General features: G+C 56.1%; 1 protein-coding gene across 2 annotated transcripts in view; it reads right to left on the bottom strand.

The window, feature by feature from the left end:
• Positions 1–1,377: 1,377 nt before the first annotated feature.
• NADSYN1 (NAD synthetase 1) overlaps positions 1,378–26,988 on the bottom strand; it is a 36,042-nt gene continuing 10,431 nt past the window's right edge. For both annotated transcript variants that reach the window (XM_032282484.1, XM_032282485.1), the window contains exons 7-21: positions 26,133–26,221; positions 25,828–25,945; positions 24,976–25,107; positions 22,162–22,236; positions 20,131–20,255; positions 19,615–19,663; positions 19,009–19,111; positions 18,130–18,298; positions 16,664–16,799; positions 15,469–15,575; positions 10,147–10,278; positions 7,963–8,032; positions 4,869–4,997; positions 3,779–3,955; positions 1,378–1,613 (exon numbers count right to left, since the gene is read on the bottom strand). In XM_032282484.1, the coding sequence (XP_032138375.1) occupies positions 1,563–1,613; positions 3,779–3,955; positions 4,869–4,997; positions 7,963–8,032; positions 10,147–10,278; positions 15,469–15,575; positions 16,664–16,799; positions 18,130–18,298; positions 19,009–19,111; positions 19,615–19,663; positions 20,131–20,255; positions 22,162–22,236; positions 24,976–25,107; positions 25,828–25,945; positions 26,133–26,221 (1,662 nt within the window). In that variant the 3' untranslated portion in view covers positions 1,378–1,562. The remainder of the gene's footprint in view (positions 1,614–3,778; positions 3,956–4,868; positions 4,998–7,962; positions 8,033–10,146; positions 10,279–15,468; positions 15,576–16,663; positions 16,800–18,129; positions 18,299–19,008; positions 19,112–19,614; positions 19,664–20,130; positions 20,256–22,161; positions 22,237–24,975; positions 25,108–25,827; positions 25,946–26,132; positions 26,222–26,988) is intronic.

The following is a 26,988-nucleotide window of genomic DNA, read 5'->3' on the forward strand; positions in this document are numbered from 1 at the left end:
GAGTGCCCCCCACTTCCGGCTACCCCGACAGCACCTGCCGAGTGCCCCCCACTTCCTGCTACCCCGACAGCACCTGCCGAGTGCCCCCCACTTCCTGCTGCCCTGACAGCACCTGCTGAGCGCCCTCCACTTCCTATTACCCCGACAGCACCTGCCAAGTGCCCCCCCACTTCCTATTACCCCGACAGCACCTGCCGAGCGCCCCCCACTTCCTATTACCCTGACAGCACCTGCCAAGCGCCCCCCACTTCCTATTACCCCGACAGCACCTGCCGAGCACCCCCCACTTCTTGCTGTCATGCCACTTGGTGCTGCTATGACTTAGAGACAGTGAGACCAGGATGGATCAAGGAGGCCTCTGGAAGCCACCCCCAGGGGTTGTCCCCAGTGGCAGCACACAGGGAGGGACAGGGGCTGCTGGGGGCCCCCTCAGCCCCAGGCACATTATATTTGGAAAGCTTCCTGGTTGCCCAGGACCAACGCAAATCTACAGCCCTGGCTTAGGGAAAGAGGGACAGTAGAGGAGACAGAGCAGGGATGGGGAGAAAGGCCACACACAGACCCGCAGAGGCGGCAGGGTGGGAGTATCACTCCCTCACCCCAGCCCAGGGCCCCCAGTTGCTCCCTGGGAAATTCACCCTCGGCTGTGGCCTGCGACTCAGCCCGGGTCCTGGGTTTGGTGTGGGGCTCTAGGTGAGGCTGGGAAGCAGGAGTGCCCTAGGCAGAGGGGCCAGGCACTGGGAGAGGAAGGGCAGACATCCAACAGGCAGCACAGGCCCAAACCCACTCCACCCTCCTGGAGGTTCTAGCATGTGCCCCCATCTTCATCTCATCTTCACCCTCAGAGGATGGGAGGCTGAGACTCCCTGGGGCTACCCCGGAGAGAGGGTTCAGGGACCAAGGGGAGCTCTGGCGAGGATGGAAGAGTCGCTCCTCACCCTATTCCATAAACAGACAAAGGTGCCCAGAACGGCATGAAGCCCAGCAGGATGGGGGAACCACAGGGCCCAGCCCCCGCCCCACACCTGCCCCCATGCCCAGATGGCATGGTTCTCCCACAGGACAGGAGTAAGGCCGACTGGTTCCCAGACTCCCAGGAAGAAAGCTCTGTGGGGACCATCTCCCCAGAACCTTCTGGAACCCAGGACAGGAAAATTTATGTGGGTGGGAGAGGAGGTCTTCCTTCTCTCCTTCATTTTCTGCTCATGACACCCCTCCCTGCCCAGGAGCCACCGTTCTTGTTCCTGTAGCAAAGATGCCACACAGGGCGGCGGTGGGGCCCCTCCTGCCAGGCGGCTTCTGTCGGGGAGTGCTGGAGCTCGTGGGAAAGCGCACAGTGGCGGGAGGTCAAAATCACATGCACAGATTCCAGCCTCCTTTTAAGCCCAGGCTTTATTCCAGCCTCTTTTGGAGGAATTCGACTGAAAAGTTCCCTCTTTCTCGACTGATGCGCCATGCCGTTCTGGGCTCCTACCGCAGGGCTCCTTCCCTTGGTCCCAGCAATGCTGATGATGTGGCGTTGGGGTCCCCGAGGAGAGGAGGCCTCCAGGAAGGAACCGGCCTCAGTCCACGCCATCCAGGGACTGTGGCTCCGCCCTCTCGAGCTGCAGCACCTGGAAAGAGAGGCCTGTGACGCCACAGTCCCACGAAGACAGACTGTGGGGCTGCCGAAACACTGGCACACACCAAAAGTGGGTCACAAGTCCCAGAGGTGAAAAAGCAAATTACCAGAGTCCCCGCAGGATGCTGGGAGTGTGCGCCGGAAAAGCCCGGAGGGGCAGGTCCAGCACAGGCCCAGCAGTCCCCGCAGATGACGGCAGGGCAGTGTTTCCACCTTTACCTTCGGTATCTCTGTTGTTCCCATGTGCGTCACTCTTTTGCCTGCACAGCCCCTGAACTCCCTTCCTGATCTGGGGGAGCCCACCCCTAAGTGCATCTTGGTGGGAGCCAAGCCCCACCTCCTACTACGGGGGCCGGAGCCGGGGCAGCTCCCTCCCTGCCCCAGGTAGCCGAATGACAGGGCCCGTCACCTGAGGCTTGGCCACTTGGGATGGCAGAGCAGGTTGGCATTCAGCCCAGGCAGGATGTGGCACATAGGCTCCATCCAGCCACAGCAGGGGACACAGGGTAGCAGCCGGCTGGCCTGTCATAGCTTTCCAGCCCCTGTGACCCCTGCCCTCCCTTCCACCCTCTAAGTTACTCTTCCAGTAAGTTCCATTCCATGGAAATCAGCCAGACGCAGTATCTCCTCCTTACAACCATGCGGCCCCAAACACCTTCCAGCCCCAAATGTCAGCATTCCTCAGCCTCGCACCACCAACATGCAGAACGGAGAATTCTCTGCCGGGCGCGGGGTTGGGATGGGCCCGTCCTGTACATGGTAGGACGTTCAGCAGCACCCCTGGGCTCCACCCACGGGATGCTGGGAGCACAGACCTCAGCCCAGTCATGAGAACCAAAATTATCTTGGGTCATTGCCTAATGTCCCCCCAGAAGGCTAACGGTCGCAGATGATGTAGAACCCCTGCCACTGATCCACCCTCGTTTTACATGCCACCTGCTCACAGATGCTGTCACCAGCCATGAGGTACAAAGCAGCACCTTGCATCCGCTAGTTCAGCATAGGCAGGGTTTTCCTCGTGTCCTTCGGGGAGAGTTGAAGACATCTTCCTGTTAGAAGGTCACAACTCTGTGGTTGTACAGCACGTGTGTGCGTCTCTGCCGTGCACTCATCGTCCTGTGCTGCAGTCACACTGTGCTCTGGTCTCACAGGTGCCGGAAGGACACCAGGCATCCTCAGGGTACACTCCTCAGGATTTATCATTGTTTTTAAATTATAAATTTTGTTTTGAGACAGGCTCTGGCTCTGTCACCTAGGCTGAAGTGCAGTGGCATGATCACAGCTCACTGCAGCCTCCGCCTCCTCGGCTCAGGTGATTCTCCCCCCTCAGCCTCCCAAGCAGCTGGAAGCACAGGTGTGCACCACCATGTCTGGCTAACTGTCGTATCTTTTGTAGAGACACGGTTTTACCACGTTGCTCAGGCTGGTCTCCAACTCCTGGGGTCAAGTGATCCTCCTGAAGTGCCGGGACGACAGGCGTGAGCTGCACCCGGCCCACAATTCACACTGTTGACTGACTCATCGGCCGGCTCTCCCCTCTCATCAGATGATCCCCTGCGCTGGGGAGGCCACGGCCACCCTGCTCTGTCGTGGCTCCTGCCTGGCTTTGGAAAAAGGAAGGACCTATCCTTTTTCATTGACTGTATTAGTCCTTCCTTGATTCTACGGGTAATTAATAAGAAAAAAGGATTTTTAGTAGAGACGGGGTTTCACCATGTTGGCCAGGATGATGGTCTGAATCTCTGGACCGTGTGATCCGCCTGCCTCGGCCTCCCAAAGTGCTGGGATTACAGGTGTGAGCCACCGCACTCGGCCAAGAGAGTGGATTTTAAGTGCTCTTGCCACACACAAATAATAAGCACGTGGGGTAAGGCATGTACCCGTGAAATGGCTGGGCTGAGCCACTCCACTGTGAGGCACATATCAAAACGTCATGTTGTACACCGTCAATACATAGAACTTTTACTTGTCAGCATAAAAAGAAGTACATTTAAAAGACAAAAACCACTTTAAACGTATGTGTCCCTCTGCAGGAATGAGGACAGTAAACAATGCCACTGAGTATACAAGAAAGCTTTTCAATCCTTAATGGAAATAACCTTGTGTTCCTTTTATAGATATGAAACATGGAGAAAGAAACATTTCTGCTGGACCTACCTGGTTTTCTATGTGCCGGAACTGCCATGGCCAGCCCGTGTTGTACAGAAACGGTCGCAGATCAAACCTGTTGTCATCGGGGCTGTAGTTTTCGGCGTGGTACGCGGGTGTGAGCGTGGTCATCTTGTGCCTGTTCATGGAGTACTTGGAGAAAAACCGCTTCACTCTGTCGGCGACCTGGTGGGTGTGGCAACACACGAGCTTCGTGTTCGCAGAGCTGGAAAGGCCCCCGGACGGATTTCCCTTGCTGGACCACACAAGCCAACAGTTCATGGGCCACTCCCCGCACAGGACCTTCCCGGATGGCGGACGTGGGGCATGCCCATGCTCATGCCAGGGGCGCCGGCTGAGCTGTGAAACCAGGGTCCCCCTGCCTCTGATGCTATGGCATGCTGCCTCAGGAGATGTGAGATACATCCCACGAAGATTTATTTCACGAGGCTTCCAGGAGGTTCCATGGGACCACCACGCTTATGGGCTTCAGTCCCGGAGAGACTCACAGCTAGTAGAAAAGCAATACAACTCTGACCCTGAAGTTTACATTCTGCCTTTAAAAAAAGGGAGGGCTTGTTTCATGTCGTGTTTACCTGGCTGTGGATGAGCCCCACTCAGATTAACTTTGGGCCTACAGAAGATCAGAACTGGTAAAAATAAGTGGAAAGGGCCGGGCGCGGTGGCTCACGCCTGTAATCCCAGCAATTTGCGAGGCTGAGCGGGTGGATCACGAGGTCAAGAGATTGAAACCATCCTGGCCAACATGGCGAAACCCCGTCTCTACTAAAAATACAAAAATTAGCTGGGTGTGGGGGAGCACTCCTGTAGTCCCAGCTATTCGGGAGGCTGAGGCAGAAGAATCGCTTGAACCCGGGAGGTGGAGGCTGCAGTGAGCCGAGATCGCACCACTGCACTCCAGCCTGGCGACAGAGTGAGACTCAGTCTCAAAAAACAAAGTGGAAAGTGTCACTGTGTGAGACACGGTTTTATTATGTTAGGGTCACACCGTATCTACTTGTTCCTACAGGTCAAACTGGCCTCAGGAAAGAGGACATTACCTATGGCTTCCCTCTGTGATGCGTCGCACGGGCCTTACCTGTCTCGGGGTCCAGATGTGCCTCCACATGCCGAGGAGTTTGCAGAACATGCTGTAGGGCCCCATCTTGGCCACCTTCCTGAGCTTCCCGTAGACCGAGAGCTCCGCGTACGTCATCCCCATATCTTCCTGTGCAGGATGAAAACCCATTCCACAGTGACAGCAAGTCACAGCTTGGGAGACCCAAAAGCTTCTTCTGGAGATGGGAACCAGAGGCCAAGGAGGCGAGACTTTCCCAGAGGCAGGAGCAGAGGTGGGTTTCCCTCTCCATCGCTTACTTGGTCAGCAAGTAAGGAGGTAGCATTTGGAAAACATCAATGAAGAACCAGACATTTGGTCTGGAGGACTGTCCTGGGTGAAGTGAGGCTCACCAAAAGTGCTCATGTCTGAAAGCCCAGTTCCCAGGAATGCGACCTTATCTGGAAAAAGTGTGTGGGCCGGGCACAGTGGCTCACACCTGTAATTTCAGCACTTTGGGAGGCAGAGGTGGGAGGACGGCTTGAGCCCAGGGGTTTAAGACCAGGCTGGGCAACATGGCAAGACCTTGTCTCTATGAAAAATTGAAAAAATTAGCTAGGCAAGGTGGTGTGCATACCTGCAGTCCCAGCTACTAGGGAGGCTGAGGTGGGAGGGTCACCTGAGCCTGGGACATCGAGGCTGCAGTGAGCCGAGATTATGGCTTTGCACTCCAGCCTGGGCGACACAGCCAGACCCTGCCTCTAAAAAAAAAAAAAAAAAAAAAAAGAATCTTAAGGTGAGACGACTCTGAATGTAGGGTGGGCCCGGCAGCCAATGACATCCCTCATGAGGGCCAGGAGGATATAGGCCCCCAGGGAGGACGGGAGGAGGCCGCAGGAAGACGGAAGCAAAGGTTGGAATGATGCAGCCACAAGCCAATGAACACCTGGAGTCCCCAAAAGATGCAAGGGGCAAGAAAGGACCCCCTAGTGCAGGGTCGCCAACCCCCGGGCTGTGGATCGGCGCTGGTCCCTGGCCGGTTAGGACCTGGATTGCACAGAGGTAAGGGATGATGGAGGTAAGCGGATGGGCGAGTGGGCATTTCCGCCTGAGCTCCACGTCCCGTCAGATGCTTGGTGGCACTGGATTCTCGTGGGAGCGTGGGCCCTACTGTGAACTGCGCAAATGAGGGATCTAGGTTGCTCAGTCCTTGTGGGAATCCACCATCTGATGACCTGAGGTGGAACAGTTTCATCCCAAAGCCATCTCCCACCTCTGTTCCTGGAAAACACTGTCTTCCAGGAAACTGGTCCCTGGTGCCAAAAAGACCAGGGACCACCGCCCCGGAGCTTTCAGAGGGACCAGGGCTCTGCCAACACCTTGATTTCAGACCCTGGACTCTGGAACTGTGGGGTAAGGGATTCCCGTTGTTTAAGCCACCGGGTCATTAGCGACAGCAGTCCCACAAATCACCCGTGGAAGGCGTGGCACCCTGAGCACGTGGAGCCTGCCTGCTGTCCTCCTGAGCCCACGCCCTGAAGTGTGGGGGACTCAGAGAACAGGGCAGGAGGCTCACTGAAATCTGGAGCCATGCTGGAGGCCATGAGGAGCCGCTGGTATCACTAGGCAACGGTATTAGAGCCAGGCAACGAATACCTCCAGCCAGGCTCAGAGGCCAATGTCACCCTGAAGCTCACACAACCCAGACCCTTTCCATCTTTCAATAGCTGCTCCGACTCCCTCTCAGTTCCTACCACACCCCAGAGCTGTCATCAGACCATACGGCTAGAGCCATAGCCGGGCCTCCTCGTCCTTTTCTCCAGGGGACTGTAAGCGTTTTCCCTGCGGTGGCCACGTCTGTCTTGCTCACCACAGAGTCCCCAGCACCCGACAGGTTGGGCACAAGTGGCTATTTGACTGGTTTCTTTTGCAGGAGGTAACCATTTTCCAGTGTGACATTTAATTCCTTCAAGTCAACGGTAATAACTGGAGACTTCAATACCCCACTTTCAATAATGGACACAACAAGGAAACAGAAGATACAGACAGCTCTGTCAACCAGGAGGGCCGGCAGACACCTGCAGGGCGCTGAACCCCCCGGCGGCGGAAGCCGCCTGCCTCCCAGGGGCACACGGAACACGTCCCAGGTCAGACCACCTGCTGGACCACGAGAGAAGCCTTCAGGCAACTTCAAATGTTGAAATCATCCAAAGTATGTGTTCTTACCACAATGGAATAAAGTAGAAATTCAGTCACAGAAAGTTTGGAAATTCATGGATATGTGGAAATTAACGCAGATACTCCTAAATAACAAGTGGATCGAGGGAGAAGTCACAGAGGGAGTCGGAAAGTACTTTGATGGATGAAAGGAAGACGTAACAGAGCAAAACGTGTGCGAGGCACTGAACCCAGGGCTGGGAGTGAAATTCGTGGCTGTAAACACCTATCTTAGAAAAGAAAAAAGATCTCCAATCAATAACCTAACTTTCCACGTTGAGACACCAGAAAAAGAGGAGCAAATGGAAGCCAAAGCCAGCACGGGAAGGAAATGGCCGAGATCAGAGGGAAATTAAAGAAAGACGGCAGAAAAAAATCAACAAAACAAAAAGTTATGCTTAGAAAGATAAAAAAACATGGAGAAATCTTTACCTTTAGCTGAAATGACCAAGAAGAAAGAGTGAAGACAACTAAAATCAGCAAAGAAAGAGAGAGACCCTAGTGACCTCATAGAAATCAATGGATTGTAAAGAAAGTCAGGTGTGCATCGCTTAATGGGGATGAGTTCTGAGAAACACGTGCTCAAGCGATTGCATGGTGTCAACACCCTCAAGGCGCTTACATGCATCCAGGTGCTCTAGCCGCCTATGTGCCTCGGCCGCAGCGTACGGCCTACACACGTGCGCAGCATGTTACTCTACTGAACACTCTGGGCTGGGCTAACACAACGCTAAGTACTGATGTATCTAAACGTAGAAAAGGGATGGTGAAAACACAGCAGGAAGGATAAAAAACGGGACACCTGCATAGGACACTTCCCAGGGACGGAGCTTGCGGGACTGGAAGCCGCTCTGGGTGGGTCAGGGAGTGAGTGGTGGAGAGGAGGGCAGAAGCGCCGTGGCAAGGCCACCGCCATTACCTCGTCGGTCTGGGACACCTGTCCATCAGCCAATGGCTCCAGCTCCGCGGTCGGCGGCGCCGACAGGATGCTGCGGCGGAAACACACAGAGGTCAGTAGAGCTGTTGGCCCCACAGGGTCGGGGGTGTCCCTTATGCTGTGTTGGGGTACAGTAGCCAAGAGGTAAAGAGACAGAACACTGAAGAACTGGTGAAGAGCATCTGGCCTTGCGGGGGCACACCACCTGTGAGCGGAGATCAGCAGCGGCCCTCAAATGCCCCAGAGCATCTGTATTTATCAGGTCCAAGCAGGGGGCAGGGTCGTGAGTGAGGTCATCACCTATAGGCTTAGTGATAGGGCATACATAATCACATGAGTCACAAGCGAGGGGGCCACCCCGTTATGTCACCTGGGCAGAGGGGTGGGCCATGCGCAGTAGGGGGCCATGCCATGCGCAGTGGCAGAGGGTCATGTACAGAAAAGGGGTCCGCCCCCATTAGGTCACCGAGGCAAGGAGGTGGGCTGTATGCAACAGGTGTCGTGTGCAACACTTCTTGCCTGGGGCCTGGAGACTTCAAAGGGTTTCTAATAGAAGGATGCTGTAAGCCAGTGCAGTGGGAGCTGACAGACTTGTGCTCTTCTCTAAGATATTTATGGGAGGATGATTTGAGCTAGCACAGAAGCGAGAAAAGACTGACAGGGTGCACAGCCACCGTGACTGGTCACACCAGAGGGGTTCTTCTCCCACGGTTACTTCCAGGATCTCAGGCCTGAGGCCGACTTTCCACAGGAACTGGATGCAAGGTACCACACTCCTTTATCAGGAGGAGAGGCTCTTGCTTCAAGCCTGCCATACAGCATATGCCCTTTCAGGCAGGGACGCCACCGCCTGGGTCTTGGGTTCTCGTCCTGGTCTGGCTGTTTTCCCATGTGCTGCTTCTGTGCTGTGACTGCTCTAGGCATTCCTCCTACTACAGACTACTATATGGTTCTATGGAAGGATTCTATAAATCAGCACTAAATGAGTCAGTGCAGCTCCGACTGCAATACCTATGTGATTATATACAAAGATGATATAGAACTAAGTATGCTAAATATAGGTATTAAATATGATTATATAAGATAGATATAGCAAGCAAAGTTATACTCCAGGCACTAAGTCTATAAACGAATATATGATTATATGTGAGGGATTATATAAAGGAAACGGCTAGGCAATAACACTATAAACTAAGATATTCTTCAGGCACTAGTTGTGCCTGGGGTCTGGACAGTCCTCCCTTGGTGCCCATGGGGGGTGTCACCCACAGAGGCCGGTCAACGAAGCTGCCAGGCTGCACAAGCTCTGGGAGAGAATCCCCAAACTAAGTTTCCTGAGTACCCCGGGTGGAGGAGCATGTGTGCTGCTGTGGCCTTACGACCTGAGGAGGAGAGGCAGAGACGGAGGCACAGCACAGGGCCAGCCCACCGGGCGCCGTCCACACCCAGGTGGAGGGAACCGTGCTACAGGGAATGTCTGTGCCCTGTGCCCTGCAGGACACTCAGGAGCACCCCTGGCCTCTACCTGCTAATGCCAGCAGCAGAGCCCATGTAACAAAGCTACTCAGCATGTCCACAGACACTACCTGATGTCCCCTGGGGGGCAGAGCCACCACAGGGAGGATAAGCAAAGAGAAGAGACATCTATCCCCGTAACAGGGAGCCATGGGAGCAAAGGCCAGGAAGGCTCCAGGCACTGATCCGTCTGCAGTCACTGCTGAAGCGCAGGCGCTCTGCTCAGATGCAGCAAGCCTTGTCCACCTTGGTCCCTCAGCATGGGGATGGCGGGAAAGGGAGGCAGGGCAGGCTGGGGAGGCGGGGCAGGCAGCAGAGGCAGGGGAGGCGGGGCAGGCAGCAGAGGCAGGGGAGGCGGGGCAGGCGGGGGAGGCGGGGCAGGCGGGGGAGGTGGGGCAGGCGGGGGAGGCGGGGCAGGCAGGGGAGGCAGGAGGCTGCAGCTCCCTGATCTGACTGGAGCCTGGGGGCTGTTGAGGCATCCACAGGAAGAAAGGGAGGCCTGGTCACGGGCCTCAGGTGCTAGCTCAAGGGCAGGGCTGTTGAGCAAGCAACAGGAGCTGCAAAGTCACCTGAGTGAGGCCCAGAGTGGCCAGGGCTGTGCTATGGAATGAGCCCCGTGGCTGTGGAACCACAGCCTATGAGCATACTCACCTCTGCAGGGCAGGAAGCTGGAAGCGCTCGGTGCAGAAATGGACGAAGGCCCTCAGGTCCGTCTTGCTGATCCCGCCTATGGGGTTGATATCCGCACTGGAGCAGTCGTACTTGGTAAGGTAGCCCAGGAGACTGCAGGGAGAGGGAGAGTGCACGGGTTCCCTAGGGGCCGAAGACTCCATCAACCCTGGCCCTCACGGAGTTGCTTCTTCCAGGGGCCCTGAAGCCAGAATCAAGGCAATTTCAAGGGTCCTGGAGAAGCCCCAGAGCAGCCAGCAAAGGTGGCAGGGGCTGCAGATGACCCAGGAGAGCCTCTGGGTGTACCAGAGGACATGCCAGGGATGGCAGGCAGGTTTCAGGGGTCACCAGCACAGAGCTGGGATCAGCCATCTGAACGGACCTTAGGGACAGAAGTCCTGGAGCGTTGGGGGTGAGCAGGAACTCAGCACACATAGACACTCTGCTGCCTGGACAGCTGGGCCCCTCCCCTTCCCGTCAACTCTGAGGCCTGTGGTCGGCAGAAGAGTCCATCCCGTACAAAGATGCCCACGTCCTAATCCCCAGAACCTGTGACTCTGTCACCTCGCAGGGAAAAAGGGACTTTGCAGATGGACTCGGTTGGGGACCTGAGATGTGGAGGTGACGCTGGATTGCAGGGTGGGCCTGAAATGCAATCATAGAGGTCCTTAAAAGTAGAAGGGGGGGAAGGTGAGAGTCAGAGGGAGCCATGACCATAGGAGAAAGATGGAGACGCAAGGCTGCTGGCAGTGAAGGAGGAGGGGTCACGAGCCAATGAAGATGGGGCTCCAGAGCCTGGAAACTGCAGGAAACAGATTCTCCCCGGGGCCTCTGGAAGGAACCAGCCATGTGCACCCCTTAACTTGAGGCAGGGGACCCACACTGGATGTGTGTCCTACAGAGCTGAAGGACCACAATGTTGAAGGCACTAACATTGTGGTCATGGGTTACAGAAGCCACGGGAAACTCCTGCAGCCCCTCCACACCCCCGTCCTCCTCACCCTGCCCCGCCGCCAATGCTGGCGCAGGCCTCCAGGTTCTCCCCTGGCTCCTGGCTGACCACCCACACCAGCCCAGGCCAGGCGCTTCCACTGTCTGAATCCCCTTAACGGTGCCCTTGACCTTGCAAGCCATTCCAGGCTGGCCCTGCCTGTCCCACCAGACACATTTCTCAGCACTCACAAACTCACACCTCCATGCCTTCTCACCCCTCCTGACCCTTGCTGTGGTGCGATGTCTGGGGTGTGAGACCCCCAGGGTCCCAACAGAGGGACGAGTGAGGCCCTGTGCTGCCTTCAGTGGGGGCTGCCCCAGTCATCCCATCGCCTCTGTCCTGTCCCATCCAAGGGTCCTTTAGCAGGAGCCGGGATATGGGCCAGATGAGCCAGGGGAGATGATGGTCTTCATCTTACCACCTTTCCTCCTCCATCCCCAGTGACTGCCAAAGACGGGGAAGTCCGCCTGGGCTGACTCAGCACAGCCGGGGAAATCCCAGCAGCGCGGAGCTTGGCTCCACCTGCAGCCCCACGGGGCAAGGATGCTACCTTGTCTTGCTGGAATGAAACCCCAACCGGGAGGTGGGGGCCCCCTGGGGATGAGAGGCATGCTTATAGGCTGAAAACTGAGGCAGACTTTTTCTGGTGAAATCAAGACTGATTTGGTAGATTGGTGAGACTCTGAAGCCAGCAACAGGCATGGCCACACAATTTCAATCAAGGACCACTGAGTTCCAGCAGCTGGCCTCTCCTCTCGCACCCTGCACTGAGTTTTCCCCCAAGCCGGTCACTTCCATCAGCTGAAATTATGTTGCTAGATGCCCACCTTCAACACAGCCTCTCAGCTCTGCAGTTCCCATGCTGACCCTGACTTGACCCTGCAGGGCTGGCTTCACTCTCCTCTACCTTCCTGGTCTCTCTGGAACCTTCTCTTAACTTCACTGAGAAGAAAAAACCATTCAGAAGAGCAGCCACAGCCCCTGCAGTGCCCTTGGAGGCCTGCCTCTGAACCCACCCCTCCTGCTGCTGTGGACGTGCTGGCTGGGCCCCCAGCAAAGCCACCCTCCTGCCTAGTTACCTGCTCTCATCTCCTTGTCAGAAACATCCCCAACATCCTGCACCAGCAAATCCACTCACTCTCTACTGGTCCTTTCATGACAGTATCTTAAAGCAAGAAAACAAATGGAGACCAGCCTGGGAGCACAGCAGAAACAAAAAAAATTAGGCTGGTGGTATGCACCTGCAGTCCCAGCTACTTGGGAGACTAAGGTGGGAGGATGGCTTGAACCCAGGAGGTTGAGGCTGCAGCGAGCTGTAACAGTGCCAGTGCACTCCAGCCTGGGTGACAGAGCAAGACCTTGTCTCTAACAATATAGTAAACTCTGCTTCCTGTCCCCATTGATCTCTGCAGTGCCTACCCTGTGCCTCCCCACCCCCTGAAAGTGAAATTTCCGGAAACAACTGTCTCTGACTTCTCACACCTCCCCTGACCCCCACACTACACTCTTCCCAAAACCAGCTCTGCAGGTCTTTTGGTCCCCACTTAAGACCAGGCCTTTCAGGGAGACAATGACCAGCCCTCAGTCCTGGGGCAGTCACACGACTCAGGCCTTCACCGGGCTCTTCTCTACTGACCCTCACCTCCGGCAGTGTGGGAATTCACTCAGGGTGGTGGCAAAAACATTAAGGGGAAAATATTAGAGAAAGTTGTAGAATATAGTCCCAAACCTTCTTGGAAGGCCAAGGAGTTTGCATAGTTTCAGTAGAAGTTTTGGCTGAAGGCACCCTAAATCTCCTTTACCTTTAGTTAATAAGAAAAGCAAATAGCTAGGGTATGTGGGAAAGTTTATCTGAATAACTTGTTTACTCAAGTGGTCTCAAAACTACGCTTTGAGCCAGACGGCCCTCCCGGGGGTAGGTTGACTAGGGAGATCACCTTCTAATGATATTTGCCTTGGGCTTAGAAAGTCTACAAGTGTGTTGACTTAGAACCTCTGCTATTAAATCTATACTGAATAAATGGGGAGAGGGCAAACTAGTCAGCATCATGTAGGTGGGATCTCTCTCTGTGAGTGGCTCACAACCCCACAGACCACTTGCTTACTGTATTCTGTGTGTGAGTGAATTTATTCATTTGTCATGCAGCTGGGGTCTATGGGATGGACCCTGGCACTGAAGGCCTTTATGAAACTTGCTTCTCAGCAGGGCCCTCCCTGAGCAAGCTGCTTACAAACTCCCAGCTCTCCCTTTCCCTCCTTGAGCTCTCTCAGCAGACGTTTCCTACAATACACACATCATCAGCTGGGCTATCACTGTTTCCTCCCATTTGCAGAGAACAGGAATTGTTTTTCTGACTTGCTCATGCCACAGGGAAGAATGCCTGATGGAGAGCAGGTGTTCAACAGGCCCCTGAGGAGCAGACAGGGATGCAACTGACCTAGAATCAGAAGCAATTAAACAACAGAATTACAGGGAAATTTTTAAAAATCAACACTATACATCTGAGATTCTCCCCAGAATGGAGGGGAAGAAAAGGACTAGCTGTGACCAGTGAGAAGGTGGCGGGAGAGGGAGGTGCAGCATGTGAAATGGACAGAAGGGCTTCACTACAACATCATGGGGGGAGTGTCCGCAGCCACAGAGAGCCTTCTGTCCAGCAGCGGGAAAGGCGAGCAGCTGAGGGATGAGAGGTGACTACCTAGGTTTGTTTATTTTCTAAATGGGATCCAGAGGCCATCAAGCTCCCAGAACCCAATCCCACCCTGGGAACAGTATCTGTTTCTATGTTAACATTTTAAATACTAGAAAATGATGGACAAGAGTTGTGACAGGGAACTGCGACAACACAATTTTATAACAGATCAAATTCTTCCTCATCTGCAAAAGCAATGCAATCAAAAACAAAACATCAACATCCTCAACTACACCAGAGCTCAGAATATACACCACCCATCACACCCCTCCTGAAGATTCAGTCCCTTACGAAGGCACCAGAGGCACCAGAAAAGCAATTAACGAAATATGCATGGGGAGGATGAGAATTTTTACCCAGTAAAACTTCAAATTTCTGTAATTAGAAAATTAAAATAGGATTTAAAAGTCTAAGATTAAAAGAGAACACATCTGCAGACAGGCAAGGATGCAGAGTGATTAAGATACTCACACCATAGAAAAAAGAAAGGGACAGACAGATGGAAGGAAGGAAATGTGGACAGATAGGTAGATGGATGGATAAATGGAGAGATGGCTAGATGGATGAGTAGGTGGACAGATGAAATGGTAAATGAACAGGTGGATGAATGAGCAGATAGACCGATGGGTGGATGGACAGACACATGGGTGGATGAATGGATAGGTAGGTGGGTGGATGAATGCATGGATGGACAAGTGGGTGGAAGGATGGGTGGGGATTAATGAATAGACAGATAGGTAAATGAATGGATGGGTGAGTGGGTGGATGGATGGATGAATGAATAGATGGGTCATAGATGGGTAGATGAATGCATGGATGGACAGATAGCTGGGAGGGTAGATGGATGGATGGATGGATGAAGGGATGGACAGACAGATGGGTGGATGAATGGACAGGTAAGTGGGTAGATGGGTGGGTGGGTGCCTAGATGGGTAGATGAATGGATAGATGGATAGATGGATGGATGGATGGATGGATGGAGCTGAATTGACATATGGATAGATGGATGCATAGACAAACAAATGAATGACAAATAGTTTTTGAAATTCCTCAGCTACTAAGGAGCAACTAAGAACAGCACAGACGAGCTGAGAGGGGCAGAGGCTCACCTAAGGGAAGTGGGGAAACCAAGGCTGGAAAAGACTGTCTAGCAGCCTCCACTGCTGGGTTTGATAAATAGCTTGAATTTTATCTGGAAAACAACAGGGAGGCACTGAGTTTTGTTGAACAGAGAAGCAGATGAGAAGGGGAGTATTTTCAGTCCACATAAAAAATGAGGTAAAAATGAGCTGCAAAGAAATGACTTAAGATGCATTCTAGGAACAGCCTAGAAGAAGGAGGGAAGCCTGTCTGTTGCACGGAGCGGGGAGATGAATTTGAGGCACAGCAGAGAGGAAGGACCACAGGGCTGACGAGAGTGGTGAGCACCGGGAGCCGCCTACAGGAAGGCAATGCCACCTGCTCTGCCACTCGGGTCGGGTGAAATTCTAGAGGAATGTTGTCCCAGGCCCAAACCCGCCACGAGAGGCACAGGATGACAGCATCTCACAATGCGTCACCCTCAGAGATCTGAGAGGTTCTAACACCCACCACCGCCTGCCACTGGGCCACACTCACCTCTCATCCACGTTGGCGGACCCCAGCACGAGGAGCCCGCCACGGACGCCCCGAGACCAGAGGCTCAGCTGAGCAAACAGATAGGCGAGGACCATCCGTATTCGAGCCTGGACAACACAACAGAGGAAATAACGGGTTACCTTGCAAAGGGAGGACAGGGAGACGCACACCTGCAACCTCTTGAAAACAAGAAAATTAAAATCACTTAGGAGCTCTCTAGTGCTCTGGGAACATCCGAGCCTCCAAGTCCCACAGTGTCCCGAGGCCTTTCTCGGGGTGGTCCCGCCTCCACAGAGCTCATGCAAGCACAGCGGGGTCTTGCCTTCAAAGATGGGAGCACCCGGAGCCTGGGAGGGCAGAGGCAGCATCAGTGGCAGAACTGAGCTGTGGGCTCCCTGGGAGAAAGCTTGGCAATGGCATTTCTGTCCCTTTCCCACGGACAGGAGGGCAGAGGCCACCCATGCACAGCAGAAAGGGGACAGGGAGAGACAGGACAGATCCCAGCAGCCAGAGCCCCCACCTCCACCCTGGCCTCTCTGCTCCTCCGCCCATCATGGAGCATCCAGTCAAGTGCAGTAACCCAGGAGGCAGACAGCATCCGGGCTGTTCCCTGAGGATTCAAGAGGCACACACTCACACAGTCACGTGCACACTGTCACAGTCATGCACACCCACCCATGTGCTCACAGGCATGCACGTGCACTCACGCAAGCAGACTCGCACACAACTGTGCAATCGCATTTGTGCACACATAACTTGCACATCCGCACACACGCTTGTGTACAAGCACTCACAAGCACACCCACACTTGTGCATACTCACACGCTTGTACTCTCACACTTACGTGCCCTCTCATGCTCACACTCACGCTCAGACACACCCTCTTGCTCTTGCACTCACGCTTCTGCACACACTCAAGCATGCACACCCTTACACCCCTGCTCTTGCTCTTAGACATCACATGCTCAGGCACTAACACACACACACACCCATCCTTGTTAACAAGGCTGCATGATTGACGTCTTCAGCGAGGCACACAGGCTGTGGACCCCGGCACCAGCTGCCCCTGGGTGCCCTTTGCCATGACTTTCATGGAGATGACGGCCCAGGCGGGGACACCTGCGCATCCTATACCAGGCATCCCAGGGTTCCCTGCACCTGTATCCCCAGGGGACGCCGGCCCAGGCCGGGGCACCTGCACATTCTGCAGCGCCAGGTTTTCCCTGCTGCTTCCTCCGCGAGCTGCAAACAGAGGGCTCTTCCCTGTCACCAGGCTGAAGATGCCCATGACGGCCTTCACGGCTGGATCGATGCTGAGACTGATGTGGTGGCTGGAAGGAGAAGGGGGGGCGTGGAGGGCAGCATGTGCATGTGTGTGACCATGTGTGCATCTGTGCGCGTGTGCGTGCGTGTGCATGTGTGTGTGTGCGCGCATGTGTGTGTGTGCATGTGTGTGCACGTGTGTGTGCCTGTGTGGTGGAGCCCTGGTGACATAAAACTGACCACTGTAAGCGCTTTAATGTGTATGACTGGTGACGTTTAGCAATCCACAGTGCTGTGCAGCCCTCACCACCACACGGCTCAGAGTGTCTCATCAGCCGAGAAGGAAACCCCATCCCACCGGCAGTCTGTCCCCACCCTCTTCTCCTCCAGCTCTGACAGCTGTGACAGTGACAGATGCGGAGGGTGACACGTGCCCTCTGTGCTGCTGCCTGCCTGCTCTGGACACTGCATGGAAATGGAATCAAACACCACATGGCTTTGTGTGGCTCCACTCCTTTCACTCCGCACCATGTCTTCGAGGTTTCTCCTCACTGTGTCATGTGCGAATGCTCCACTGCTTTTTCTGGGTGAATAATATTCCACTGTGTGAATGGACCACAGATTCTTTCTCCATTCATCTGGGATGGACTTTGGGCTGACCCTACCTCTTAGCTTCTGCAAATGGTGCTGCTATGGACTCTCCTGAACAAGTATCTGTTTGGGTCCCTGCTTCTGACTCCTCTGAGTACATCTCTAGAGGAGATTGCTGGGGGCAGGGGACAGCTTTTAGCTGAGCTCAACAAACAGGATGGGCAGCTGCTCATTTTCTCCTAAGAGCTATTGTAGATGGAACATTCTAGATGGAACCCAGACTCCCTTCTCTGGAAAGCTGCCCTCCCTCTACTGTCCATGTAGAGAACCACCCAGCAGAAGAGGCAGTGAGGGCGGGGGAAGGGACAGGAGGAGGGGTATGAGTCAGCCCACAGCCAGCTCCCATCTGAGCACAAACGACCTGCAGCCGGCACTGGGAATGCAAGGAGTGGAGGGAGGAAGGGCGGAAATCGTAGGCACAGTCCGAGAATGGGGTGGGTCAGATAGGGAGGACTGATACACAGCTTCCCTGAAATCGGCCTCAAACCAAGAGAAAGCGAAGCCCTGAGAAGCTTCCAGCTGCACATTTAAGCAGTTGTTGATGCCTGGAGAAACAAATCAGGGTCTATCCACACAGTGGAGTATTATTCACCCACAGAAAGGGATGGAGCGCTGACAGCTTCTCCACATCGTGGATGACACAATGCAGAATGAACGAAGCCAGGCACCAATGCGCTACAGGCACGGCTTCCGGCGGCTCTGAGCTGTCAGCTGCCTGCCAAGCCCAACACCAGGGACCAACTCTACCTTCCAATCTGCTGGGCCAACTCTCTGGCCCGGCTGCACGTCTCCTGGGAGGAGTTCTCGCTGGCCATGTAGCACGTGGTCAGTATGTGTCCACAGAGGTCTCGGGGATCCTGGGGGGTGTAGCTGCTCTGGTTCACGATGGTGCGGACATCAGCCAGCACTTCCTGATCTGAAAACCATCAGGACAGAATGGGTAGAAGTCACCTGAGTGTGTGGGGTGTCTACACAGTTCCACCCCAGGCTCTGGTCGCCAGGGGCCTGCGCAGCTCCACCCGTCTACACCCCCAGGTGACCGCGCGGCCCCACCCCCGTCTACACCCCCAGGTGACCGCGCGGCTCCACCCCCGTCTACACCCCCAGGTGCCCGTGCAGCTCCATCCCCGTCTACACCCCCAGGTGACCGTGCGGCTCCACCTGTCTATACCCCCAGGTGCCCAGGCGGCCCCATCCCCGTCTACACCCCCAGGTGCCCGTGGGGCTCCAGCCCACGCTATGGCCCATAGCTCCATCCAGTGGGTATCATTGCCCCCTGCTGTTGCACACGCTAAGGTGATGTCCGATGCCACAGCACGCAGGGGAGAATGTGAGCCTCCCACACCTGCGTCTTTCCACCCAGCCACACCGTGCACAGAGCAGGCAGGTGCAGCTCTGGGGACTTAGCCGCATGTGCCCAAAGCCCCAGGAAGCCGCTGAGGGCCTTGCTGCCTTGGCTGCAGGACTGGGGTGTGACGCTGTGTCATTTATGCATGGCCACAAAGCCCCCTTCACCCCGATGTCCATGGCCCAGGTGTTTCCTCTGTCCCCTCCTAGATCCCCCCACTCAGGCAGCCCGAGGGCTGGCCCCCTGGAGCCTCCCTCGTGCCAACAGATGCCACCTACTTCCGCTCCTCACAGCCTCGCAGACCTGGCAGCACATGGAGTAGACGAGGCAGGCAGTGGCCGCGCTGTCCACCCCGCCACTCAGGGGCAGCAAAAACCCCGCCTGGAATGAGCCAACCAAACACGTGTGAGCAGAGCCTCGGAGAAGCAGCGCGCCCGAGGATCAGCCTAACTCTGCCTGCAGACCTCAAGGAGGCGTCCACGGAAATGCATGCGGGTGTTAGAGCTTTCCCTGAGGTCGGGACAAACGTCCACACGTGGCAGGGTGAATGGATTTTCCAGAGGGAAAAGAGACGCTTCGGGGGGTGGGGCAGGTCTGAGGCTGACTCCACTGATGAATCTCGGGATCATGATGGCGAACATGACACTGAACGCCATCAGACCGGGTCCTGCCACGCCTCCAGGGCTGGAGCGGACCCACCAGCCGCTGTGCCCACCTTGCCTCTGGCTAGCAAAGACTAAGCTCCCCATGGAGGCAGAGTGATGAAACGCTTTTTATTGTTTGCATTAAAAAAAAAAAAACCAAAACCCTGCCCTGCCCCAGAATAAAACCAGACCAACCAGTAGAACAAGCAGGGTGGGCTCACTAGAAACTGGAAGTCTTACCTGTTGGCTTCGCCTTAAAAAGTCCCAGAGCCAGCAGGCAGGTCCAAGGCTGCAAGGCAATCAGAACATGGAGCCCAGACGGCGGCCCCGGCCCACGGCACCCCTGGCAACCCATCCGGACGGCCCCAGGAGGCTGCAGGGCCAGAGTCGACGCAGGGCTCTCAGGAGGCCTGACTCTGCTTCAGGCACCTGGTGTGAGGGGATGCGTGTGACTCTCAAGATAACCCAGGGACGCGGGTATAATCATCATCATTTTAAACGGGGGACACCGAGCCACAGAATGGGCAGCACCTTGGGGCCCAAGTCACAGCACGGGGAAGCAGCAGGGCTGGGGGTCACACCTAGGTGGTCTGGCTCCGGCATCCATGCCCTCAATCCAGGGAGGCACAGCCCACTCCTGCCAAGTCCCCACCGGGGCAGGTTCTGAAAACCCACTGCGTGATCTCCAGGGGTCAACACCCCAGAGGCGTGGCCACGTGGACAACAGGTCCCTCCCAGGAGTCAGGGGCCACACACCTTATCTCCTCCTCAGGGCTGTGGTATTTCCACTCGATGGGCTCAGAGATGGGTGCCAGCAAGTCCTCGTGGCACGAGAGGGCGAAGTCCACCTTCACCCGGGAGTAGGGGCTCGCCCTGCTGGCCTGGCAATGGAGATTGAAGACAAAATGACTCCCAGCTTCATGGAAACCCTCCAGGTCCCCAGGACCCACAGACAAGCAGGGCTCCATCAGCCACGGAAAGGCAGGTCAAAACCACAGCGAGGCCGCCCTCACTCCCACGAGGATGGCGAGGAGTGGAACGACAGATGGCAACAGGAGCTGGAGGGGGCGAGAAACTGGGACTCTCATCCCCGCCTGCTGGGAACCCACCGCGGTGCCGCCTCTCGGCAAACACCTGGCAGCTCCTCAAAAGGCTAAACAGTTACCATACGACCCAGTCAATTCCGCTCCTGGACAGACACACCCAAGAAAATGAAAACACGCCCCCTCCAACGGAAGTACATGCATGTTTGCAACAGAATTGTTCGTGATGGGAAGTGGAAACATTCCCAATGGCCACCAATGGACTAGTGAAGAAACAGACTGTGAACATCCTGGCTACGGAACTCTGACAATACAAAGGGATGAATTACAGACACACCCCGTATCTGCGGGTTCTAAACCCCCAGGTTCAACCGCACACAGATAAAAGGCACAGTATTCTCGAGATCTGAAACCCACACATACAGAGGGCCGATTCTTTTTATCAGTGAGTTCTGCCGGGCGGACTGCGGGGTACGGGCATCCCTGCAGGGGGTCAGTGGGGGCTCCCGGATCCCATCCCCATGGGTACCGAGGGGTGACTGTACTGACACACAGATAAACCTTGAAAACAGCACAGCAAGTGCGGGAAGCCAGACACCAAAGGTCATACACTGTGTGATTTCATCCCGATGAAATGTCCGGAATAGGAAAATGCATAGACACAGAGAACAGACCTGTGGCTGCCAGGGCCAGAGGCGGGGCATGGCGGTGCTTAACGGCTAGAATTTCTTTCTGGGGTAATGAAAATGCTCTAAGATTGTGGCTGCATAACTCCATGGGTACACTAAAAACCACTGATCAGCTGCTTACATGGAGACACTGGGTGATATGGCCAATACAACTTAATAAAACTTATGAAAAAAAGGCTGAGCACGGTGGCTCACATCTGTAACCCTGACACTTTGGGAGTCTGAGGCGAGAGGATTGTTTAAGCCCAGGAGTTCAAGACCATCCTGGGCAACATTGTGAGAGTCTGTCTTTATTCAAAAATAAAAAATCAGTTGGGCACGGTGGCATGTGTCTGTTGTCTCAGCTACTCGGGAGGCTGAGGTGGGAGGGTCACTTAAAGCCCAGAGGTCCAGGCTGCAGTGAGCTGTGATGGCACCACCGCACTCCAGCCTGGGCGACGGAACGAGACCCTGTCTCAATCAGCCGATCAACAGCAGAAGAGTCCACTCTGCTATGAGCATGACACTTCTTCAGAAAATCACTGTCTCACGACGGCTGCGCAGTTTGATGACCTATTTGTGATGGCGTTCTGCAGAAACGCAGAGCTGCAGGTTCCCAGCAGCGGACCCCGGGCGGGAGGAGGGGCGTTACTTGCATCCCAGGACTCAGACACGGGCTCGCATGCGCCATGGACCTTGCCCCTGACTTCTGAGGTGGGGACCAGCCTTGGCTACACACACAGCCTGTCCCCACCACGCCTGCCACCCGCCATCTCAAGGCCTTCCTGGCCTCCAAGGCTGCTTGGACCCGAGCACACTGACCATCTCCTCGGCCTCTCTGCCTGCCTGTCCCGCTCACCCCAGCTCAGGGCCTGGCTCCAGCAGAGGACGACTGGGAACAGATGGAAGCAGGTTCCGTCCACAGCACCAGCCCTTTCCTCACTCGAGGAGTCCGGAACATCCCCGTCAGACTTTTCAGGCACTGCACCCTCACGGCCTCCTCCACGCCCGCACAAATGGGGCCACTTTCCACACCTGTAATGAGCATCCCACGCAGTGTCTACTGGAGCACTCACCGCCAGGTTTCGAGATGAAATCTCCGCCCTGTAGCTCCGGACATCCTCCAGATCCAGCGTGGCCGTCAGGACTTCCTGGGGAAGGAGATTTTAGAGAGAACAACCCGTAATTTCCCATCTGCTCCACTCCCCCGTGTCATTTGGCCACTGCCACTGGTGTGGTTGCACCTTCTAAAGCAGGGGCTGAGACTCCTGGATTCCTGGGGACCCAGGGACAGGACAGGTGACATTGAGGCCAAACCACAGCCCTGCCCCCTCACTGTTGCCACCAGAAGCTCCACTGCATCCAGACACTTGCCAGTGACCCACTCAGCACCGCACAAGACGCCACCCTGTCAATGAGCCCCTGCCGGGGACTTCTGGGAACGCCTCTCTCATCAAAAAGACACACGGAGAGCAAGGCCCCTTTGCTGCCTCTGCACGTGGCAGTGTGAAGATGGGGTGGGTGGAGCTGCTGCAAACACCCTGTGCCCACGAGGAGAGGCAACAGAGGAGGGTGGAGCTGGGGAACGGCAGAGGCAGTGCCGCAGCCCTGGCATCCACACCAGGGTCCCAGCCCGGACGTGCCGCCTGTGTTACAGGAGGTGACTTCGCCCTGCCTTTGAACCTGGCTATGGTAGGGCTTCTGCCAATTGCAGTGTATGCAGAAATGACGTTTTAACTCATAGGGTTATTACTTCATGAAGAAATGTCTTTATCCAATTGTTTCTGACAGTTGCCTTGCTCAATGCAAGTGTGGGAGAGAAGGAACAGTGTCGGCACCACTGCGGCGGTTCACAGGACGGCCGCGGCCACCTGGTGCGCCCCTCGCTCCTGCCGCCGTCACCGTGGGCCAAACCTGGCTGGAAATGCCGTGAAGACCAGGAGACCGGTTCACGTGTCCTGTGCTTCTCTGGCTGCTTTCCAAAGTGATAGCCACCAAACGTTCACATGTTAAGTCATGGCAAGTGTGAAGCCTTAATGCAATGGAGACAGAGTGGCGAGGATCATTCCGTGAGAAGGTGGCTCCATCTCACTCTCCCCAGAGCTAGGTTAACGAACTTCACCATCACAGTCGGACTCCAAGTGCACGACAAACCAGAAAACCCAGGGGATCAGGAAGACCCTGAGAAACGTGGCCTGGAGGGGGATCGGCAGGTCAGTTGCTTGAGCGGGAGGCAGAAGGGACGACTCTAAAATGATTCCACACGTCACGGGGCTTCTGCTGACCATTTAAGGTGCAACACGGAGGACCTGGCGGAGGGCAGTGGCTTGAGCCTGAGGGCGGCAGTGTCACCCTCAACGTGGCAGGCCCGTGGCTGCAGCCTAGGACGGTGCATGCGGCACCACCAGAAATTCTAGTGACGTGTAAAGCAGTGGCTCCCGGATTCTAGCGTGTGGAACAATCTCCTGGTGATCACTAAAAACACAGACCCCAAGGACTCTGATCGGGGGTTGACGTGGGGCCGGGAACCCTCGGGGGTCCTGGGGCAGGTGATTCCCAATACACCGGCCAGTCAACACGACCAACGTGCCTGTGGCTTTGACGTGGGCAACAGGGAGAGGACCACACTTCCCATCAGCAGGAACTTAACCTTTCTCCTCAAAGCCCTTCCAGCTCGGTCATGGTTAACCAGGAAGAGCAAAGAGGCCTTTTGGGGACGCTGTCACGTGGAAAGCAGGGCGTGGGGCCGAGACGGCCACACCCTTGCCTGTGCCCTATGCAAGGGACCCCTGAAAAGGCCTTGGAATTCTGTTTCACGCTGAAGTTCACCGAGTCCACTTGAAACTGCTTTGGTTTCATAACCACCTCCATGCTCCCGCACCGATGCTGTGCAGAAAGCGCCACAGAGAATCACGCGATGGGAATGCAGGGGCAGCAAAGCAACGAAACTGCTCCGAGAGCCCGGCCAAGTTGGTGACGCCAGGACACAAGCGCGCCCCGCTCCTGCAAAGCCAGCTGCAGAGCCGTCTCCCGTGCTACCTACCGCCTGCCTCGGTGAATCTGCCGCTTTAATGCCCATCCCCAACAAGAGCAGAGCAGAAGGCCATCAGGGCCAAAGGCCAGGCAGGCGGCGCCGCGTGGGAGGGAGCGCTGGTGACTCGCGCATATATGTGTGGCTTCGGATAGCAACGGCACTTCCGAACTGTAACTCACAGCTCCCCCAGGGCTGTCCCCACGCAGCTGGCCACTGTGTGCTCAGAGAGCCCCACAGAACAAAGCCTCCCTGACCAGAGTGTCCTGGGGTCTCCACTCCTGCTTCCCAGGATGCAGGGGCAGTGTGGCCTAAGGCCTAGGTTGAGTATATGTGCCCTTGACAGGTCCTCCCACGGACTCACCATGAGCCCCCTGCCAGTTCTGCTCCCGCGGATAAGGCCCCCTAACTAAACACGGCATCCCTAGCCCTGTCTCAGAGGCCATGGAGCCTGCTCCTGTCAAAGGAGAGGCTTTAATTCCCTGCCAGCCCTCAGAATTCAAACCAACCAACTACACCCTCCTGCAGGGACCAGGTGGCACCCACCCTCTCCTTACCATAAAGCCCGCCTCCCACAGCAGGACCATCCCCTCGGTTCCTGAGCCCCTTTCCTTGTGGCCCTGTGTGGCACGGCATCCTCCTCCCGGACTGTGGGTACGCAGGACTACAGAGCTGCCCTCACTCTCATCCATCCACGGCCATGGGCCATGTGTCGGGGTTTGGCTGTCCCCAGACCCAAGGATGGGAGGTCAACTTCTCCACAGGTGCCCTCACTAGGCACCCGGCTTACTAGGGAGGGCAGGGGCTCGGCCTCTGCACAGGGAACCCTCCCCCAGCCATGTCCACGCCCGCTCATTACCACATCATCCAGAGAAAACTGGGATCCCTGAGCAAAGACGCTCCCGTTCATGGCGATCATGGCGCAGCCGTCGTAGTAGAGGCGGTCCCCGTCACAGCCCTTCTGGTTGGCCAGCAGGTAAATCCCACCGTTCTGAAAGACGCAACAGCGGAGGGGTCAGCTGTGGTCCACCAGCCTTGCCTGCCACCTGCCCACGTACAGCAACGTCCCCCAGTCCCGATAGGTCATCGTGAGTGGCCCCACTGCTGCAGAGAGTAGGCGCACGTGCAGGGAGGCAGAGAGCCACGAAGCTTCGGCGAGCCTAGCCTTGCTGGGTACCTGCCTTTACACAAAATGTTTGTTTCATTTGTTTTTGCTTCATAACAGCCCCACAAGGCGGGCTCCATCACCTCCGTCAGGCACGATGAAGTTCAGACAAGCCAAGAGAGCTCCGTGGACAAAGCCCAGATTCAAAGGCGACTTAGCCAAACCCACGCCTGCACCGTGAATCGCTAACCAGCGCCGCCCCTTGCACGCCTCACTGGCCAAGAGCAGGATCAGCAAATGTATGGGTGGCAGGCATTTCCCATGCCCTGCCATGATGCCAACAAACAAGGCACGTCCCTGTTCCTGGTCACTGCAGAGAGGGGAACCAGGTCTGTTTCATGGGATGGCAGTGAGGGTGAGATGGGCTGTGCCGGTGGATCCCCGGAGGGCAGCAGGGCACACTTGCTGAGTACAGGCCGTAATTACAAGCCCCGGGTGCCCGTGGTGTGTGGGCTCAGCCCTGAGTTGGGCACTGAGGACACAGGAGTGCTTGAGACACAACGCCTGCCCCGTGGCGCTGGCTCCCCAGCCCGAACCGACCCCTACCTTGGCGGTGGCCATAGTCACGAGATCCACCCTGGTGTTGGCTTTGCGCAGCACATGGTGGCTGCTGGAGGCGTTGGTGACGATCTCCACGCCATCCAGGCCCATGTCAATGTGCGGGCTGTGGGCAGAGGCAGGTGAAGAGAAGAGACCACCCCTCTCCTCCAACCCGGCCTCCCGGCTGGCCCCTCACACTTCCCACGGCAGCTCCCAGCCCACGGCCACAGCCCCAGGACGTCTGCAGTCCCAGGTCCTCCCGGCGGCCCGCGTGTGCTGGGGACTGGACAGCATGGGGGCGTGGGGCTGACCTGTGGGGCGTCCAGAGCTCCTCACAGATCTCACTTCCAATGCAGGTGTCCCACGTCGCCAGCACCGCGTCTCCGAAGGGCACGGTTTCCTACATTTGGAAGGGAAGAGTGCATGAGACGTGCTGGCCACACCCTGTCTGGGCCACGCACTACCCCAGGACCATGGCCATCCCGCAGCCACATGGCTCTGGGCTCTCACACCTTCAGAAGAGGTGGGCGCCCTGCGGCCGCACATGGGAACACGAGTGGTGCCAGGCAGGGGCATCTGTAGGAGTCTATGTGCAGAAGAAGGGGACGCCTGTCCTCTGAGCAGCCAAGGGGACACTGACAGGGCTGCCAGTCGCGGCCAACAGTTTCTGAAGCGACCCTGTCCTGTGATCACATCAGAACAGCTGCTGCCCCGGGTGGTGACGCAGCCCGACCCCCCACTCCCAGCCTCAGGGCAGCGGCTGAGCAGGGGACCCCAGGGCGTCTTCCCTTAGAATTCAAAATTGAGAGCACGGCATTTTGTTGTGGGTCTAGATAAGGCTTAAATGTGGGGACACAGTCCCTGGGGGTGGAGCAGGCCATCCTCTGCCACAAGGAGGGAAAAAAAAGGAAGGCCGGGCGGAGTGGCTCAAGCCTGTAATCCCAGCACTTTGGGAGGCCGAGGCGGGTGGATCACGAGGTCAAGAGATCGAGACCATCCCGGTCAACACGGTGAAACCCCGTCTCTACTAAAAATACAAAAAATTAGCTGGGCATGGTGGTGCGTGCCTGTAATCCCAGCTACTCAGGAGGCTGAGGCAGGAGAATTGCCTGAACCCAGGAGGCTGGAGTGCAATGGCGCGATCTCGGCTCACCGCAACCTCCGCCT

The sequence above is a fragment of the Sapajus apella genome, unplaced genomic scaffold, assembly GCF_009761245.1.
Source record: "Sapajus apella isolate SASKATOON/1434 unplaced genomic scaffold, GSC_monkey_1.0 scaffold14, whole genome shotgun sequence".
NCBI classification, from domain to species: Eukaryota; Metazoa; Chordata; class Mammalia; order Primates; family Cebidae; genus Sapajus; species Sapajus apella.